General features: G+C 33.7%; 1 protein-coding gene across 6 annotated transcripts in view; it reads right to left on the reverse strand.

Moving 5' to 3' along the window:
• MYO6 (myosin VI) overlaps positions 1-17,553 on the reverse strand; it is a 102,462-nt gene that overhangs the window by 6,374 nt on the left and 78,535 nt on the right. The window contains exons 24-33 of one of the 6 annotated variants that reach the window (XM_021553596.2): positions 16,664-16,754; positions 15,296-15,446; positions 13,750-13,958; positions 13,295-13,373; positions 11,389-11,549; positions 8,087-8,116; positions 7,518-7,556; positions 4,258-4,361; positions 2,880-3,011; positions 728-754 (exon numbers count right to left, since the gene is read on the reverse strand). In XM_021553596.2, the coding sequence (XP_021409271.1) occupies positions 728-754; positions 2,880-3,011; positions 4,258-4,361; positions 7,518-7,556; positions 8,087-8,116; positions 11,389-11,549; positions 13,295-13,373; positions 13,750-13,958; positions 15,296-15,446; positions 16,664-16,754 (1,023 nt within the window). The remainder of the gene's footprint in view (positions 1-727; positions 755-2,879; positions 3,012-4,257; positions 4,362-7,517; positions 7,557-8,086; positions 8,117-11,388; positions 11,550-13,294; positions 13,374-13,749; positions 13,959-15,295; positions 15,447-16,663; positions 16,755-17,553) is intronic. The other 5 variants (XM_021553613.2, XM_021553605.2, XM_021553621.2 and 2 more) reach the window with 5 other exon arrangements.

The raw sequence follows: 17,553 nt of genomic DNA on the forward strand, positions 1-17,553 counted from the left end.
TTTAACATGTGAATGCTAATTTTATACATCAACTCTGATAAAACACACACCTTACAGGGAGACAGACTATATAAAAAAACTAATTCAATTTTCTACAAATGGTCTGAACATTTATCCCAGCAGATCAATGCTTAAGTATTGTTAAATACTTTTTCTACTGCAATGGTAATTGCTAAGGCTCATTTCTACCCCTAGACATGTCTAAATCCAAGGGCAAATCTAGAGAATGGGAATGCTAAGCAGCCAATGGAGCCTCTACTTGTTGCTATAGAACTGTGGCTCTCTATTCAGAAGAAACCATCACCTGAGGTTAGTTGTGTGCTAGAAAAATTGTTGTTAAATTATGTTGATTCCAGAGTTTTGCTACAACAAAAAGCCATGTGCAGACAATAAAAAATGCTAGAACAAGAATGTTATTTCAGGGGCAGTGGGGAGGGTTGGAAAAAATAGATTATACCTTCCAATATTTTATGTAAGAAGGTTATTTCACTCTCCCTTCCCATGACTCTTCAAATGAGTAGTATTTAATAAAGATAAGTACATTTTTAAATTACTACAGTAATGTATAATTACCATCAGATGAATAACATTGTCAAATTATAAAATATTTTTTTACAATTGACTTCTATGCATACATGTATAGCAAAACACTGGATCAATGTTAGTATAGAGCTCTCAAGTGTTCCTATTCTTCAAAGTTAGCTTAAACAACTGTCTCCTCACTTACTTGAGTTGTTCAAAAATGGTGCAAAATCTGTGAACAAATATTACATGTTGAACAAAACATGAAAGTGCTGATCCTTCATAAGTTATGGTTTTATTACAACATCAATATTTTTCACCAATGCTGACAACAGACAAATGGGAATTCTAGTTACAACATAAATGCAGATTCTAAGTATTTCTACTCATTTTCTGCTTCTATTTTTATCAGGATTTAACCTCAAAATTAATCACCTTAATAATTTGCAATTCCTGTTACAAAGCTTCAGCAGTATATATGCTAAGCACAGATTGCTCTGACAAATCAGCTAGTTAATTAATGTAGTACTTTTTTGACATTTCTGCAAGAAAATAAACTTCTAGACCTCTGTCAATACAAATAATAATATACAAACCAGTGCTTAGTTTCTATACTAATTGTATAGAATGTATTAATTTAATTAAAGGATAGTTGTAAAATTACATTAAAGGATACTCTAAAACTACATTAAATCAATGAAGCAATGGAAAGAAAAACTACATCATTTTAAGCACACATCCACTACCACTAGAAAGACTTTTAGCTTAAACACCTAAGAAATCAGAATTCCTTCTTATTACCTTCTCAGATCATTACAATATATATACATGAAATGCCCATGTGGTAAAATTATTTGCAATATGAAGAATTATACTGGCATTAACATTAAGAGTCCCTAAAAGTCATTATCAATTTCTTCTGAACTGCAAGCTTCTCTTAGTCAGAAATATGATGCTATATTTTAATTAAGGTGAAAAAATACAATGAAAAACACTGAAAAGAATGCAGCAAATGCCTGACTAAAAGTTATAATATGAATATTCTCAGCTTTGTGTGCAAAAATCTGAACATCATCTGCTCTTTGATACTTCCCATCAGCAATACTGTGTATGAATATTTTACCCATTTAGCTCCAGAGAATGTTCAAAGCAATTTACCACTTTCCAGAAGTGTTTCAAATTCCTTTTCCTACCATTTCAGTCATAAGCTTTCTTAAGCACTTAAAACCACATTTCAGACACAAGGACCCGTTCTTTGATAATATCTTCTCTAGGGGTCCATATTTTGCCTGCCACATATCCATACTAAAATTCCCTGAAAACCTCAAACTCAGGTAATGTGCAAGCAATGCATAACTCAAGTAAATGAATCAAGGGGAAGGAGGTGCCTTTGTACATGGACTGAGATTACCTAGGGCACCTGCATTCCCTGGGGTGCTTATTCTCCATGTCCCAGGACAATGCCTTAATCTCATTCCCTTTCCTTTGTCTCTCCCATGAACTGTGTGGCAGCAACACAAATATCAAATATCATGGAACCAAAAGACAAAAGGAATGATTTGACTAAATTATTCCATGCATTTACTGTGATTCTATAAAATTTTTAGATTCCTTTTATATAGATGATCACCAGATGTCTGAAGTTGGATGCTGGGAAAAGACTAACAGTCCACTGTGTAAGTATCACTCCAGAAACCAGGCAAGGAATTTTGAGGTCTGGCAGTCAAACTCCCACACTTTCTTGATGAATGCAAAAGAAAATTACTCTGATCAGTGTGTTGCATTGTCAATAAACACCTGCCTGTGAAATCAGTAGAATGAGGGTCTAAATAAAATACAAGGTCTACGCAAAATTTATCAACCTATGAGTCAAAATTGTAATATTGCAATATCAAAATTGCAATATCAAAATTGCAATATCACAGATTTTTTTAAAAGAGGATGTAACATGATGTATGTAAGCAGTGATATAAATGACAGAATTAGTAGCACCTTTTAAAAGTATCTACATGGCTATATATTATGTAATATCAAAGTAGCACATCAATGAACATTTAACAAAAATGCCAGAACCTGCATCAGTAGATCAAGAACTCTTTTTAACAGATGTCAGCTGGAGAAAAGGTTTTAAGAGAGAGCTGTTCAGCATAAGTAGCTGGGTCTACTGAAAGTATTTTAATTTCTGTGAAGAATTTGCCCATTTCAATCTTTCCAAAATATTTACCTTAAATCAACATAAAACATTCCTAAAAACTCCAAGTTTCTTCAACATAGAAAACCCAAAATCCATTTCAGAAATGTTCTCTTTAGAATATTATCACCAAAATTATTATAAACACAAAATTATCTCTCCTCACCATAGTCTGTGACTGATTTGGGAGCACGCTGTTCTGTTTCTGCATTGCGTTTCTTATTCTTGGATTTCCAAGCATGATACACCTTTAGCCTTCGGTGGAACTCTTCTCTGCAAGCTGCCAAGAGTTCAATATCTATCCCAAAAAAAGGAGAAGGAGAAGGCATGAATGAGAAAAGTCAGAAAAATTATTTATTAATGCTTTTCTATATTGATAAGGTATATGATTGGAGATGAAATTGTAACACTAATATGATAAAATGTAATATAAAAACCCCCTCACTCTCTGCAGCATAGGACCTGTGGTTTATGGTCCAGAAGGTCTCTCAGAGTTTGATGAATCCTTTTCTGCTTTAGGGTGAAGACAATCCCCAAAGTAGCTGCTGTACTGGTACATTTGGAGCAGTGAAATGCTACAAATATTTCTGTTGACAGTATCACAACACAAGCAGCACAGAAACAAATTTTTAAAAATTTAAATTGCACTGCTGAACATTATTTCTGCAACTGAAAAAAGATGAAAAACAGCAATTTGACTGCTTAAATTTGCATTCTTTTTTCATGTATCTATTTTAATTTTTATGAACTTCACTATGGTAAGAGACTGAATGATGACAAGGCTTTTTCATCAGAGTCATCTCAGAGTATCCAAGTTGGCTTCACGAGGAAAGAACACCACTTATTACTGAACCATCTACATAGCTGAAAACATTGCTCCAGTCTTGCATATGTAAAAACAGTAAAAGACAATGAGTTATTTTCTAATTTCTACATCCAGGAAGAAATTCTGAGTGATCTTAAATCACAAATTAACCAACTGCTTTCAATAAGAAGCAGGAAGAAACAGTGATATCTAAAAAAGGAATAATTCTTATCTGTTTCAATCTTCACAGCATTGAGGCCAAAGTGATTAATGCCCCACTGTAAGCTTCCAAAAAGTTACACATTGAAAATTAAAGAATAATATGAATATCTAAGAGAGAACATACTATTGTTTTCTTTGATCTAGTGACAGCACAAAGTGATAGCCAAAAAAATCTTAGAACATGCAAATTCTAGGTAAAGCATAATAACTCCTATTCCCTCTGTGGAAGTACATCACACTTAGTGAATTTAATTAAGAGGTTATAACGTGTATTTTATGGCCCAAGATGTTTATTATCATAAATATATAATACCTAAAAGACATAACAATGGAAATTCTGTTTCCTTAATATGGAAATAGCTTCATGGATTGTTCTTTTGGGGATAAGAGAAATTTTTTTTAATTAATTTGTTATTCACTCAAACTTATGTAAACTTTTTATCTTTGTTATAGGAAGAAAGTAACACTTTTCATATAACTACAACTTGAACTCTCTCAGAAAAAAAAAAACACTTACCACAGGATGTGTTGATTGTATCACGAAGCTCTGCATATTTCCATTTACTGAGATCATGCTTCTTAGTACCAGCAGCAGCTTTTGTGGCTTGCACTGCAGGACCCCTGCAATTGTTTTTAAAATAAATATGTATTTTTTCAAGTATTAAGCAGGAATTGTTTTAAGAAGAGGAAGAGATCTCATGATCAACAATGTATCACACTTATTACCATGCACAATTCTAAGAAAAAATATCAAAATGTTTTCAAGATGTTTGAATTATTAAGAAAAAAATAGAATATATTTTATGCACAAAACCATATGATAATCTGACTGGCCTCCTAAAGATTAAAAGTAATTGTCATTGATACTTTTCATGTATGGAAACATACATGTTCTGGGTATCTCATCCCACACTGATGTATATTTTACTTACCAAGCAAGATGCAGAAAACAAAGATTGACAGTAGACATTTTTAGTTCCATTCAAAAAACAGACAAGGAAAAATATTTCTGAAGTAGAACAAGGAGAAGGAAGAAAAGGTATTTCTTCTGCTATTTAAATTGGTCTAGGACAAAATCCTTGTTCCAAAGCTTGAGAAAATATTCTGTCTTTGACAAAAACCTTACTTGAGAGAGGAAACCAAATTAATTCTATATTGGCTATCTAATAATAGCAATATTTATTCTGGCGTGGGAAGTGATGATATTGATCATCAAGAAATATCAAGGTAAAAAAGAAAACTCAAGACAAAAGGCTGACCAGTAAATGAAGACTCAGTGAAACACAGTGTTTTCCAAAGGCAAAAGGTCTTTCCCACATAGGTAATACACAAGTAAGTCAACAGCAAATGCAAGTGAGAAAATATTACTAAAATCTCAATCACCTTTAATAAAATATACATGGTTTCTATGTACAAAATGAACTATAAATATAAAGATAAGCCTGAATTTATTTTTCTTTCCCGAGAAATATGGTATAGATAACTGGAAGAAGCCTCCCTCAGGAATGGCAAACTTCCCATGGATTTATTTGCTTATAAAATAAGTTCAAAACACTGCAATGATCAGTGATGATCAGCACACCTTTTAAACATTAAGGAATTCAGGATCAGACACATTATTTTACCAGCCTCTGCTCATGACTAAGAATAAAAATTGAATTATTTCAGGATCTGAGGGAATTTCTTTAAAAGAAACTAGATCTTTAACAAGGTAGTAAAGTTCTTGATGTTATAAGAAAAAAACAGGCCTCTTCATTGGAGGGTCTGTTTGTACAGTAATATCTTTGTGGGACAGGCACCCTATTAATAGGTATAATCTTGTGAATATGATTTTAATGTTTATTTTTCCATTAAGGTCTCATGTGGTACTGTGAAGTTTTATGTTTATTTTCCTTTTTTAATTAGACGGTAATAAAAAACTATTATAACCTGAATTTTTTTCTTTATGCAGATACAGGAGTTTTGAAAGCAGAGATAACAAATGCAATTTAAAGTTCTTTGAATAAAACTAATGTTCTTCTTAATAACAACTGAACCATCTCTTCAATATAATTAAAACTATAGAATCTTACTGTTGGAGTAGTAGCTTAATGCCTACTCATACTACTAATCCAAGTCCACACACAGCTTCCACACAGTTAGAGTGTGAGAAGTCCAGCTTTAAAAATTAACTCTGACTTAGAACTACTCATGAGTGCAAAACAAATAGCTGGACAAACTCCTTCAAAATATCTACTTCAATACTTTGTTATTACTGGCATACCTGTAGGACATTAAGGATTCCTGATAAATAGTTTCCACTGCCTGGTGTCTAACCTTCTTGAACCTAATTTGACAAATCCTAAGGATTTTCCTTATTTAGCAACATTACCCACCACTCTAAGAGTTTGCTGCCTAATTTAGCACAGCAGAACTAGGCTGTACTCTCTCTGGTTCAAGTAGTAATCTTTAAGAATGCTAATCCAATTGAATGGCTTAGTCTTTCTATTAGGGTACTACTCTGCACTCTGAAGATCACTTGCTTGTTTTCTGTATGACTTCAAGCATAACAGTCTGGCATGAAGAGGAGCATCACATTTGACATTCAATCTTCACTGCTCCATATGAGAGTTATGTATCATAAACAGTATTTTTAGACTAAAAATACAAAAGATCAGTCTCATGTTTCCAGTGTATGAAAAGTGAGACAAATTTAGTTTAACAAGCAGATACTGAGAGGTATTGCATTTTGAATTCAACCAGAACAAAAAATCTCTGATTTTGCCCCAAAATTTTGTCATCTTTTTATACATTAAATATTGGCCACTATCATTGGAACTGTCAATATATGTAATACAATATGGCCATTTAAATTCACACGCTACTTTAATTACACATTATGTGGTTTATTCCTATTCTTAAAATAACACTGCAGAAGAAAAATTTAGTTACCAGCTGCATTCCAATCATCCATGATACCACTAGAAAATCCATCAAACATGTGACTGATCATCTTCAGACTATATATACATAGCTTAGTAACTTGTTGAACAACAGATTCACTTTCAAAATCTCTAAACATATTTTTTTCTTCTGTAAGCTTCATAAAATCAATGTCAAAGGTTATTTTTGCCCTCAAGTTGCAGAAAACACTTTCTAATTACTTGCTGATATGGAAGACAATCACATAAATTTCTTTGAACAGAGTATTAGAATTTTACCAACCAGTATATTCAGACCAAAACCTGTATTTATCATTCCTTTTCCATTGTGCATAAAATCTTGCATTACTAGTCAAGAAATCTCAGAAGGGAATTTTGTTTGGATAGCTTAAGAGGGTTTTTAATATGGTCTTAACATGAAAATTTTCAAAACTGTTTTTATTTTACGGGAACTCTAATTAGAATATTTCCTTATTAAATGCACTGACAGTTACATTGCTGTTAAATGACTTCATTAACTTTGTGCTGAATCTTTAGAAAAACACCTTTAGAACACGTGGAGACTTGTTTTCTGTTTATCGCAAAGGTGAGAGGAGAAGAAACCTGGAGAAGTATTAACGAAATTAAAGAAAATTACAGGGTAGTGAACTATTCTTATTCTTTTTCAATATAATCAATTAAAATAACAAAGAAATAATTGCTGAAAAAGGTAAATGTAATTTATCTGAAAGAAATAATTTAGTTATCTGCTTATCACTTTAAAAAAACCAAGATTCCAGTACTTTTCATTCCATAATAATTCAACCCATTTCATGTGAAAATGATTGATTCACTGGTGTTATACCTTCTCACCTACCTAGACAATATTTCTGACATTTCTGTAGCCATTTGTTCCCTACAAGAAAATTGGTAAATGAGCATAAACCAAATATATGGATACAAAACCAGCCTTTATAACTGTGAAAGTGTCTTTACAATCAAACTGAAGTTAAATTAAGTGCACAGGAAACAGCAACTTATTTTAAATTATTTCCATTCAGACAGACACACAAACATATATATATATATATACATTCACATATGCATATATATATATATATACATACACACACAGAGTTCTGATTATGTAAAGGGCAATAAATCAAAAAGGGCAGTGAAAAATAGATGGTATGTGAAAAACTTCATAGCAATTATATAATAATTTTTGAATAGATGTTATTCAGTATATTTGATTATTAAAGGGTTTATTAGACATAAAGCAAAGTATTGAATATAAGGTCTTACAAAATAATTTAGACATTACAGATGCATACTGACAAAGATTACTATGGGGGTATTAGTATATAAGAGGACAATATCAATTTTGTTTGATTAATTAGTGAGACTTTTATCTATTAGAACATTCAAATGGAAAAAATGCCATACGCAGTCATTTGTGGCTTTGTTCCATTGGCTCTGCAAATAGAAGACATTTAATATTAGACTACTGCCCAGTTAATATTCTAATAACCTGAAGCAAGAAACAGTGTGTCATAGCCTTTTTCCTGCTCTCTCACATCTTCTTTATTATCTTATGAATTTTTTTAATTTTTATTTTTTAAATGATTATACAGACCTTTTCCCACCCTCAATTTTCTCATTCAATTATGATTTAAATTATAATCTGGGGAAAAAAAATTTGTACAAGTAAAAGCTTCCTCCAGCCTTTCTCCCCTGTCCAATCTTTCAAAATCAGAGACTTTGAGACATGCTACTGCTCTATTTCATGCTTGGATAAGTGTATCAGGAGAAATAACAGCACACCTCGTGTAGCTGCTCTGGGAAGAGGATGGTGCTTCTTCATGCAAGCTGTGACCAGACCCCAAGTCTAACTGATGTACTGGAAACCCACAGGTGCACACATGTAGCACTAACCATGCTACATTAGGACTTTTTTGGATTGTTCCAATGAAAAACCCAGAACAGATACACTCACAACACTCTCTAAGACTAGCTTATTTTGGTGTTATATGTCATACCGTGTATTTCAATAAGCCACATAAATGAAAAATTATTGCCCAGTTGGAAGCAAATATTTATTATTTAAATTATTTTTTTATTCAAGTGCTAATCACTACTGTTAATTTGCCTCTGGGTGCAGTAAATCATGTATTGCACATCCATTCAAACTGTGCATGAGTAGTAAAATCAGATAAAGCTGCAAGAGGTCCAGCAGATCCAGTACAGAATAAGCACAAAAGAAAATGCTGGATCTGCTGCCAGAACAAACAGCTTTTCTCCTTTGACAGAAGCCAACAAATATATTTTTCAAGGAAACTGCTAATACTTATGTACCTTGAAATATCTATGAAAGCAATGAAAGTGAATACAGCAAGGTATTGTGAAAAAAAGAAATAAACTACAAGCACTCATGTTCAAATATGACAAACAATATGACAACACAAAAGTGTCACATATTTCTTAAAACTGAGCACATAAAATCACTTTTTTCTTCCTCTTTTCACTCCACAGTTACAACTATACAATGGAAAACACCATTTTAATCATGCCAATATGTAAGCATGAAACCATTTTTTAAAAAACTGTGAAGACACTGCAAAAGCAATAGACTGCATGAGTTCAGTATGAAATCACACACTTTATCTTATTACAACAAAATGAAACAGGGAATTGAACGGGGAAAATTGAACATATCTATATACTTATAGAAATCTCAGTGATTTTAGTGTATCGCATGCTAATATGTCAGTCTAAAATGTAGAAGACCATAGAGTATAACTTCTTCAGACTCTAGTAAAATTATGACTGGTATAATATAAAAGAAGTCCTGAGAACTTTAGATGTAGGTAATTATTAAATTACATCATTTGTTCTAACCAGTAGTTTTCATTTCACTGAATTTCTATAGTTGCTACCTTTAAGGCAGCTCCTGAAATTATGTGAAAATCCTCTGATTTCAGTAGAAGATACTGGGGCCAGGGTAGTGTTTGATTTTTAACAAACCAAAATGAAATCAAATAATAAATCAAAAGCATTCTATTCAGGTTTTGAATGTGAGATGAACTATTTGAAGTAAACTCTAGAAACATGGAAAAACATTTGCCAATGCGATAAAAAGATCTCATATAAGCAGAAAAATCTGTCACTTCTTTTCTAGACTTAGGTATTATCTTGTTCAATAAATTATTTCCATCTCTATGCTAACATGCTCAGACGATTCAGCACTTTCCAATCATTCAGAAGGGTCTCCAGTCTCCTACCAGCTACACAGCAGAGAGAAACTGGCAAAGAGTTATGATGACAATTAGCTCATCATCCATTCTGTGATTATACAAGAAAGACAAATCCCAAAATTGCCTACGAGCAGTAGGAACCACAGTGGAGATTACAGCTTCAGCAACAGAAAAGTTACTGAATTCTCTGAGCTCTTGTCTATTGCCTCCCTTCTTTCACATTTAAGAGAACGCTGCCAGGTCACAAACTACAGTGAATTTGTGTTTACTTTCAAAGTACTGCACCAAAATCCAGACAGGGAAAGTGGTGAGGCAGTGAAACAGGCTTCCCAGGGAAGCTTTGGCTGCCCCATCACTGAAGGTGTTCAAGACCAGCTTGGAAGGAGCTCTGAGATACCTAATCTAGTGGAAGGGGTCTCTGACCAGGGCAGAGAGGTGGAACAAGATGCTCTTCAGGGTCCCCTTCCAACATAAACCATTCTGATTCTGTGAATGGAGCATGTCAGTCTCATCAGAGAAATATGACAACTATTGTACTGAGGGAAAAAACATTACTATTTCAGTGGAACCATCTAAAAGTCAGCATTGAACATGACAAAAAAAATAACCCACCTATCTCAAGCAGCCATACAGTTATTAAAAAAAATATACATCTAGATGAAATTTGGGTAGCAAAAGAAACACATCTGGGAGCTTGAAATTACATGGCATCATAGGGGATTTTCTTGCACTCATTTCAACAACAAAACAAACTGAGCAGAGTCATACTAATGAAGTCACCAATAATGTTCATAGGTGCCTTTATGCAACCTGACCGGAAGTACCATTTTTACTGGAACTTCTAAGGCATCACCTTTTACACATGAAGAGCTCTTGCTTGCAGACAGAGGCTGTTCTGTGTATCCAAAGTTAAGCTCTTTTTATCACACATCAAAAACTGACACAAAACAAGACTAACACTTAACATTTGAACCCATCTATGTTAGATATTTTCATTCCACTTGAAAAAACTTACCAGTAAGGGCCCAGAAATTACTTTTATTTCTGTATTCAAAGAGTGCTTCTTGTTTAAAAAAAAAATCCCACACAAATTCACTGTACAAATGGAACCATCAAGTCCTAGCAAAGATGTATTTTATTATTACTTACCACTGAAGAAATTCCATTCCCTACTTTAAATGAGTCATAAAAATCAGGATTCTAAGTTTGCTGTCCTTGTTAGCACTCAAAAAAAGAAAGAGCACTGCAGTCATATTCATAAGCACCTACAAAATTACTGGTATGGACAGATGCAAAATTAGGAAAGTCTAAGAAAAAGCAATCTATTTCTAACAAATTTCAAAATGTAATTAGAAGAATATTCTAATACACTGACTTAGAAGCTCTATTTAATGAACACAAAGTTCCATAAACAGAACAAGAGCACAGTCTTCTCAAAGGGATCAGGATAGGGAGAAAAAAAACTAGAGAGGAAAATGTAACTCAACTCCATACCTGCGTAAACCTAAATCAAGCTGGGCTTCATCACTGATGAGTTCTGCCTCGCTCTGGGCAATTCTCATTGCAAGCTCGTGGTCACGCCGTTCCTGTTCAAGCACTGCCTGGTGCTGGGTTTCCTCCTCTCGTTCTCTAGCTAGCTGAGCCTCAATTTCAGCCTGTTTTAGAACAAGACACCTTTAACCTTACCCAATAAGAACCAAAATGCTACATAAGCAATATTAGAAAAAAATGCTAAGTAGTATATTAGCTTTTGAATACATCTACATTTTAGAGAACTGAAAAATTAACAGCATTAGTATTTAGTTTGACCCAACAAAGATGAAACAGCTACAAACTGAATCTTGGTTTTCATATAGTTTATCAAATATTCTTCTTTTAATAAAGTACCAAATAATTATTATTAATTTCTAAAATATATGAATTATTTTGTTCACTGTTATAAAAATTAGTGTTCAGAAGTTTTCAGAATCATTAAAACTCAAATGAAACAGAATGGCTACTCCTCCACTGCACTAACACAATACTTCCTTGATATCCTGCTCTTGGCATCACAGGACTTTGTAATAGGCAGTACTTTACAATATTACTACAATAATAGTACTTTACAAAATTACTACAATACAGGTCTGTAGCTCATTTTGAAAAGGGATTAAGACAGACACTGGAATTCTCTGTGGAACTGATATAACTTTGAATTTAAGCAAATGGGAAAACTTCCAACTTAGTGCAGCACAGGAGCAATTCAAATATACTGCCTCTGCAGAGCCAAACAGCAGCAGCAGTTTACCATCATTACTCCGCAAAAAGCTTTGCACATGTAGTAAATAAAACAGGACCATCCAATTCATACCTTCAAAAGGCATCTACCGCAAGTTTTAGCAGTGTCCAAAAATTAACAAAGGAAACAAAGCTGCCTGCCACTCATCATTGTGAAGTTGCACCACTAAAACACTAAAAACTACAATTACACCAGTGGTTTTACCTTATGAATCTCATCTTAGATTAGATGATAAAACCAGCCACCAGGAGGAAAGATAATGAGAAATTAACTGTATGTGGGAGAATGAAGCACCCTACAGGATTATGTATCCACTTGGATCCAAACACAGCATTTTAAAGTGTAAATTACATTCTGCATTGCAGATATCCACAGCTCAGAAACCAAGAAACATTGATAAAGACAATCACTAAGATGTTCCTTTTCTCATAAGACTGCTATCCCAGATCACCCAAGCAATCTCCAACAAAAAAGGAAAAGTGGGATATAGGGGCCAAACACACCTCAGAATGAGAGCTCATTATGAAATCAGTAAGAATTGCCATAAATCAAGGGGGAGGGTGGAGGAGTGGGGTTTGAGCTGCATGTATTTAGTGTACATGAATGTAGCCAAAGGAACTACCAAGAACAGTCCTGCATCCTCTCATTATTACCAATGTTCTGAAAATGTTTGCAGTAAAGCAAGTAAACAACACAGTCCAAGTCAAGATGTGACTTTAGTAAAAGAATGGCAAACTTGCCTGACATGGACCACCCACAAAAACTTCAAAGGCTAAACTAGGATTCTCCAAAGTTGCGTATTTTCAAAATACCTTTTAAAACCCTTTAAAAACAGATGCACCTCCACTCAGAATACCTGAAGTTGCATGGGAACTAGAAATAGGTGATCTGTTTTGGGATGCCCTAAACATGGCATTTGCCTTATATTTACTAATAAAGCAACACTGGCAAATGACTCTAAGAAATGCATTTATAGAAAGAAGCCATTAGACTCAATGGAGAACACAAGTGACAAAAAATATTTATAAATAAGTAAATGAATACAAGAAAACAAACACATAACCCCAAAGCCACCAAATTAACAAGAAATCCCCCAATGGTACACATAGCTGAAGCATTGACCTGAATACGCTTTTCTTCCTCTTCCCTCTTTTTTCTCTCTTCCTCTTCCTGTTTTCTCTTTGCCTCAATCTCAGATTTTCTATTACATAAGAGAAGAAGGAAATGAAAATGTGTTATTATGACACAAGTGAACAAGAAATAAAAGAAGTACAAAGTCTCTTTCATAAAACTGATTGGTAATCCTGAAGTCAGTACAGTCCTGATGATAGGATACTACATGAAATTTTTCAAGTTCATCTGTATTTCCAGCTGCATCATATAATTTCTTCCATATGCTCTTCTGACACTTTCCTTATAAGTCAATGGGAAAGGAAATATTTCAACACTGCACAGAACACATGGAATACAATCCAAGTGACTCTCCAAGTGAAAGTATATCAAAAACAACTACATTTAAACTACTTTCTTTTTCTTCTCATTCTATAACCAGCAACTTATTAAAATTCAAGACTCACAAGCGCCTTTCCTCTTCTTCCTTCCTTCGTTTTTGATCTTCCTCTTCACGTCTCTTTCTTTCTTTTTCCATTTCCTCCTGGATGCGTCGTAGCCTCTCTGCTTCATCCTCTTGCTGCTTCTTCTTTTGCAGTGCACTCAGAAGCTGCTCTGAGCTTTTAACTAAAGCATCATATTCTTTCTGTATCTGTTCTCTAGTCATTATAGTGGTCTGCAAAAATAAAAAGGGGGTAATTCATTTTTATTTGTACTTCACTTTTGAAGGCATATACTAAAACAAGATTAAGTGAAATGAGATTACTGAGCACTGTACTTAAATCATATATACACCTCAGGATTGGGAAACTTGAGTCCATTCTTCCCTTTCTTTCTAAAATCCTGAGGACCCATTCCTCTCCCCTGTCCTATAAAACCATACAAAGTCATCTCCATTTCATCACTGAAATTAACTTATTTTCAAAACATACCTTTGTATTTTAAATCTTGCAGGTTTAAGCAACAGAAATTAATTCTTAACATGCTAGGACAGAAAATAAGGCCTTCCCACGTGTATTTTTCATTGTGTCCTTGTCTTCTTTAGTGGTTATTTTCAGCTCTGCTTTTATATCATAGCATAAAATACTTTTTCTTAATATTTCTGCTAGCACTCAGGAAAATACTGCACTGTGTTATGACTAATTTTTTCTAAAAAGTTATTAGAAACAAATTACAGATTTAAAATGCTTCAAAAATAGCCTTTGCTAGACATGTTTTCAAACCTTATTGACAGGTAGAATTTAATTTCATGTTACAATTCATATCTTACTAATAAAACTGCAATATGGGGAATTTGCTGACCTTTTCTGATGGTGTATCATGATTTTAATCAAATTATATAATTTTTATTAGGAAAAAAAACTAAGATGAGAGGTGAACTCTACCATCTTTTCAACAGTGACTTTAAATAGGGAAGTCTTAATATGGCACACTAAGAAAACTGTAATATTGCATGAAACATGAATTCAAAAACCGAATTTTTTCTAACATTAATAAATGTCAGTGTGCTTTCATTTTGTCTTTGTGCTTCTGTGGTAAGAAAGAGAGTACTACAGACCTGAAGCATAATTGGCAAGCTGAATTCTCTTTACTACCAAGTTTGAAAAAACTCATAACCAGGAAAGAAATGTCTTTATTCTGTGATAAATGCCTTGTTTCTGCCCTTATTAAGTTAAAGTAATGGTAATGCACATTATTCCAATAAGGAAAGCAACAAACAAATTATTGACAACCCTTGTCTCATAATATCAACATGCATTTTTTTCTTTAAAACTTTCAGTGCCAATTTTGACATACAGATAGCAAAGTCTAGACATGTGCACCTCTTTTCAGGATTCACTTCAGTTATATTTACAAATAATTTTAAACAAGAATTACCCAATGACTGAAAATTAAGACCATTATAATTAAGTATATTTTCTATTAAGAAAAATGCATTGGCCTTCTCCTTTAGATGAAGCTTTTAAAAGATTCCAGTACCAAGATACTAGTTCTCTCATTATTATCACATACCTTAATTTTGGTCATTGAAGCATCAATAGAATCCTCCAACTCCTTGACCTGCTTGCTTGTCTCTGCTTTGCCCTCCTTCAGAGCACTTACTACTTCATTAAATTTATCAAGTCTCTTCTTCAATGTACGTACTTTTATCAGGCCATCAATGCTGTAAAGGTAAGACAGGTTATTTGCTTATTTGAAATTATCTTGGAAGATGATATTTTTAAAACTCCACTAGTTACTCATGTAAAAAAGGCAGATGGGGAGAGAAGTTATGCCTTGTGACAAAGCTCACCCTCTTTTTTGAAATTTGAACATTATCACATCAAGTAACTAAGCAAGGGAGCCTTTTCCAAGTAGTAACTAAAATTACTTAGCAGACAGCGAGTCAAAATGGAAAAATGCATTATTATTTTGAGAATTAATTTGGGTTTTTGTTGTTATGGTTTTTTTTTCACAATAACAAATCGTGAGTATCCACTAGAGGATTTTAACTGGAAGGGATAAAGGCTCAGTATTGCTACTTATTCAAAGAGCAATAACAGAATTAATCAGATAAAACTCAACTACACAACATTGCACCTCAGAATGAGCACGATCATTACACCCTAAAGGATTGAGAAAACAAGGCTGAGGAAGAGTTCAGGAAAACTCAAGAGTTTTTTTAAGAACCACTATTGAAGGCCCCACACAAAAGTTACAACTCTGCAGACAATATTCCTAAAAAGAAATCACTGTACTGGGATCTGCAAATCAACACATAAAAGTAATAACTAAATCAAATCATTAAAGATGAGCACCAACTAGCTCAAAAATAAAAAAAAAGTCAGAAATGCCAAGATTCAAAATGAAACATAATCTCAAAGGAAGTAAAAGAATTTATCAGAAGCCAGCAACTAGAACAGAGTTGCATTCTGACAAAAAACATTAAGGTGTCAGCAGAGCTTAATTATTGAAGTAGTTTTTCCATCAGTATTCCCCGCAATCAGCTAATGGAATTAATTTCAAGAGGAGACAAGAAAGTTATTATTTCCAAGATAAAAATGAAAGGAAGCCTATAAAGGAAGGTGTGAATGGGTAAAGGACAGCAATTAATGAGTTTAAATTAAATTAGACAGACTTTATAAAAAATTTCTAAAAACAAGGTTGGCACTGAAGGATTTTACAAACAAAGAGCTAAAGAAACATCTTTAGGAAAGGTTCATAATTCGTCTATTCATCTTCGGGAAAGAGTGAAGGAACGCAGAACCTCTCAGTCTCCCTCGGTTTTACTTAGCATGATTCTATGATTTCAGACAGATTTAGTTAAATAAACTTCTTCTTACAGTCACAAAAAAATATTTTTTAATGGATATTTTCTTCAACCAAGGAATATATTCTTACCGTGGTTTGTGCTTTCTCTTGCAAAGCCACATACGAATAGTCTTTTGTATTTTAATGCAGGCACTAGCTCGATATTTTATCTTATTTTTCACTGTAAACACACAGAAGAGAGAATCTTAATGGTTTATATAATTGAACACAACTTCTGTCTTCCTTACACATTTGATGTCTCAAAACTGTATACAGACTATATGTGCTTGAAAGCTTGTTCTATATTGGAGCCACAACATTTAAGAAACGGAATAGACAATCTTGGGCCAAGCAGAGAGGCTCCCACCCAAATTCAACAGGAACACTGACATGTGCACACTCACACACCCCTCCACATTCACAGATATCAGTAACTTCTGTTAAAAGTCACAGCCTATAGCAAGCAGGAAACGCTCAGCTTGAAGTCTTAGTCCCTTGTTGAAGAGTAAGCAAGTAGCCACTATCTGCTAGAGACAATAAAGTGGCTGCAACTCACTGAGCATTTCTCTACAATACTGGAAGGAAAAAAAAAAAAACACAGAACTATAGCTTTTGTTCTAATACAGTCTTCATCTAAAGGCTCTAAATGATTGAGATCAGGAGGCAAGTTAAACAGAGAATCAAGGCATTGGCACATGCATGTGTGCTGAGTATTTTAGAAGTGCAACAATAAACAAGTTTTACATATTTACTAGAGAAAACACAAATGCCTGTGGATCCAGACTGCCTTTAGCACATGGTTTGTGAACACAGTGATGTTTAACCACTGGACTTATGTGGTCACATAGATGCACTCTACTTCTTGTTTATCTATTTCAGCTTTGTACTGGGAATAAAACTAGCTTCCAATATCCCACAAATTATTACAAAGAAATAATAATATTATTTCCCTGCATTTCTACTTTTTGCACATTGTGACA

The sequence above is a fragment of the Lonchura striata genome, chromosome 3, assembly GCF_046129695.1.
Source record: "Lonchura striata isolate bLonStr1 chromosome 3, bLonStr1.mat, whole genome shotgun sequence".
NCBI classification, from domain to species: domain Eukaryota; kingdom Metazoa; phylum Chordata; class Aves; order Passeriformes; family Estrildidae; genus Lonchura; species Lonchura striata.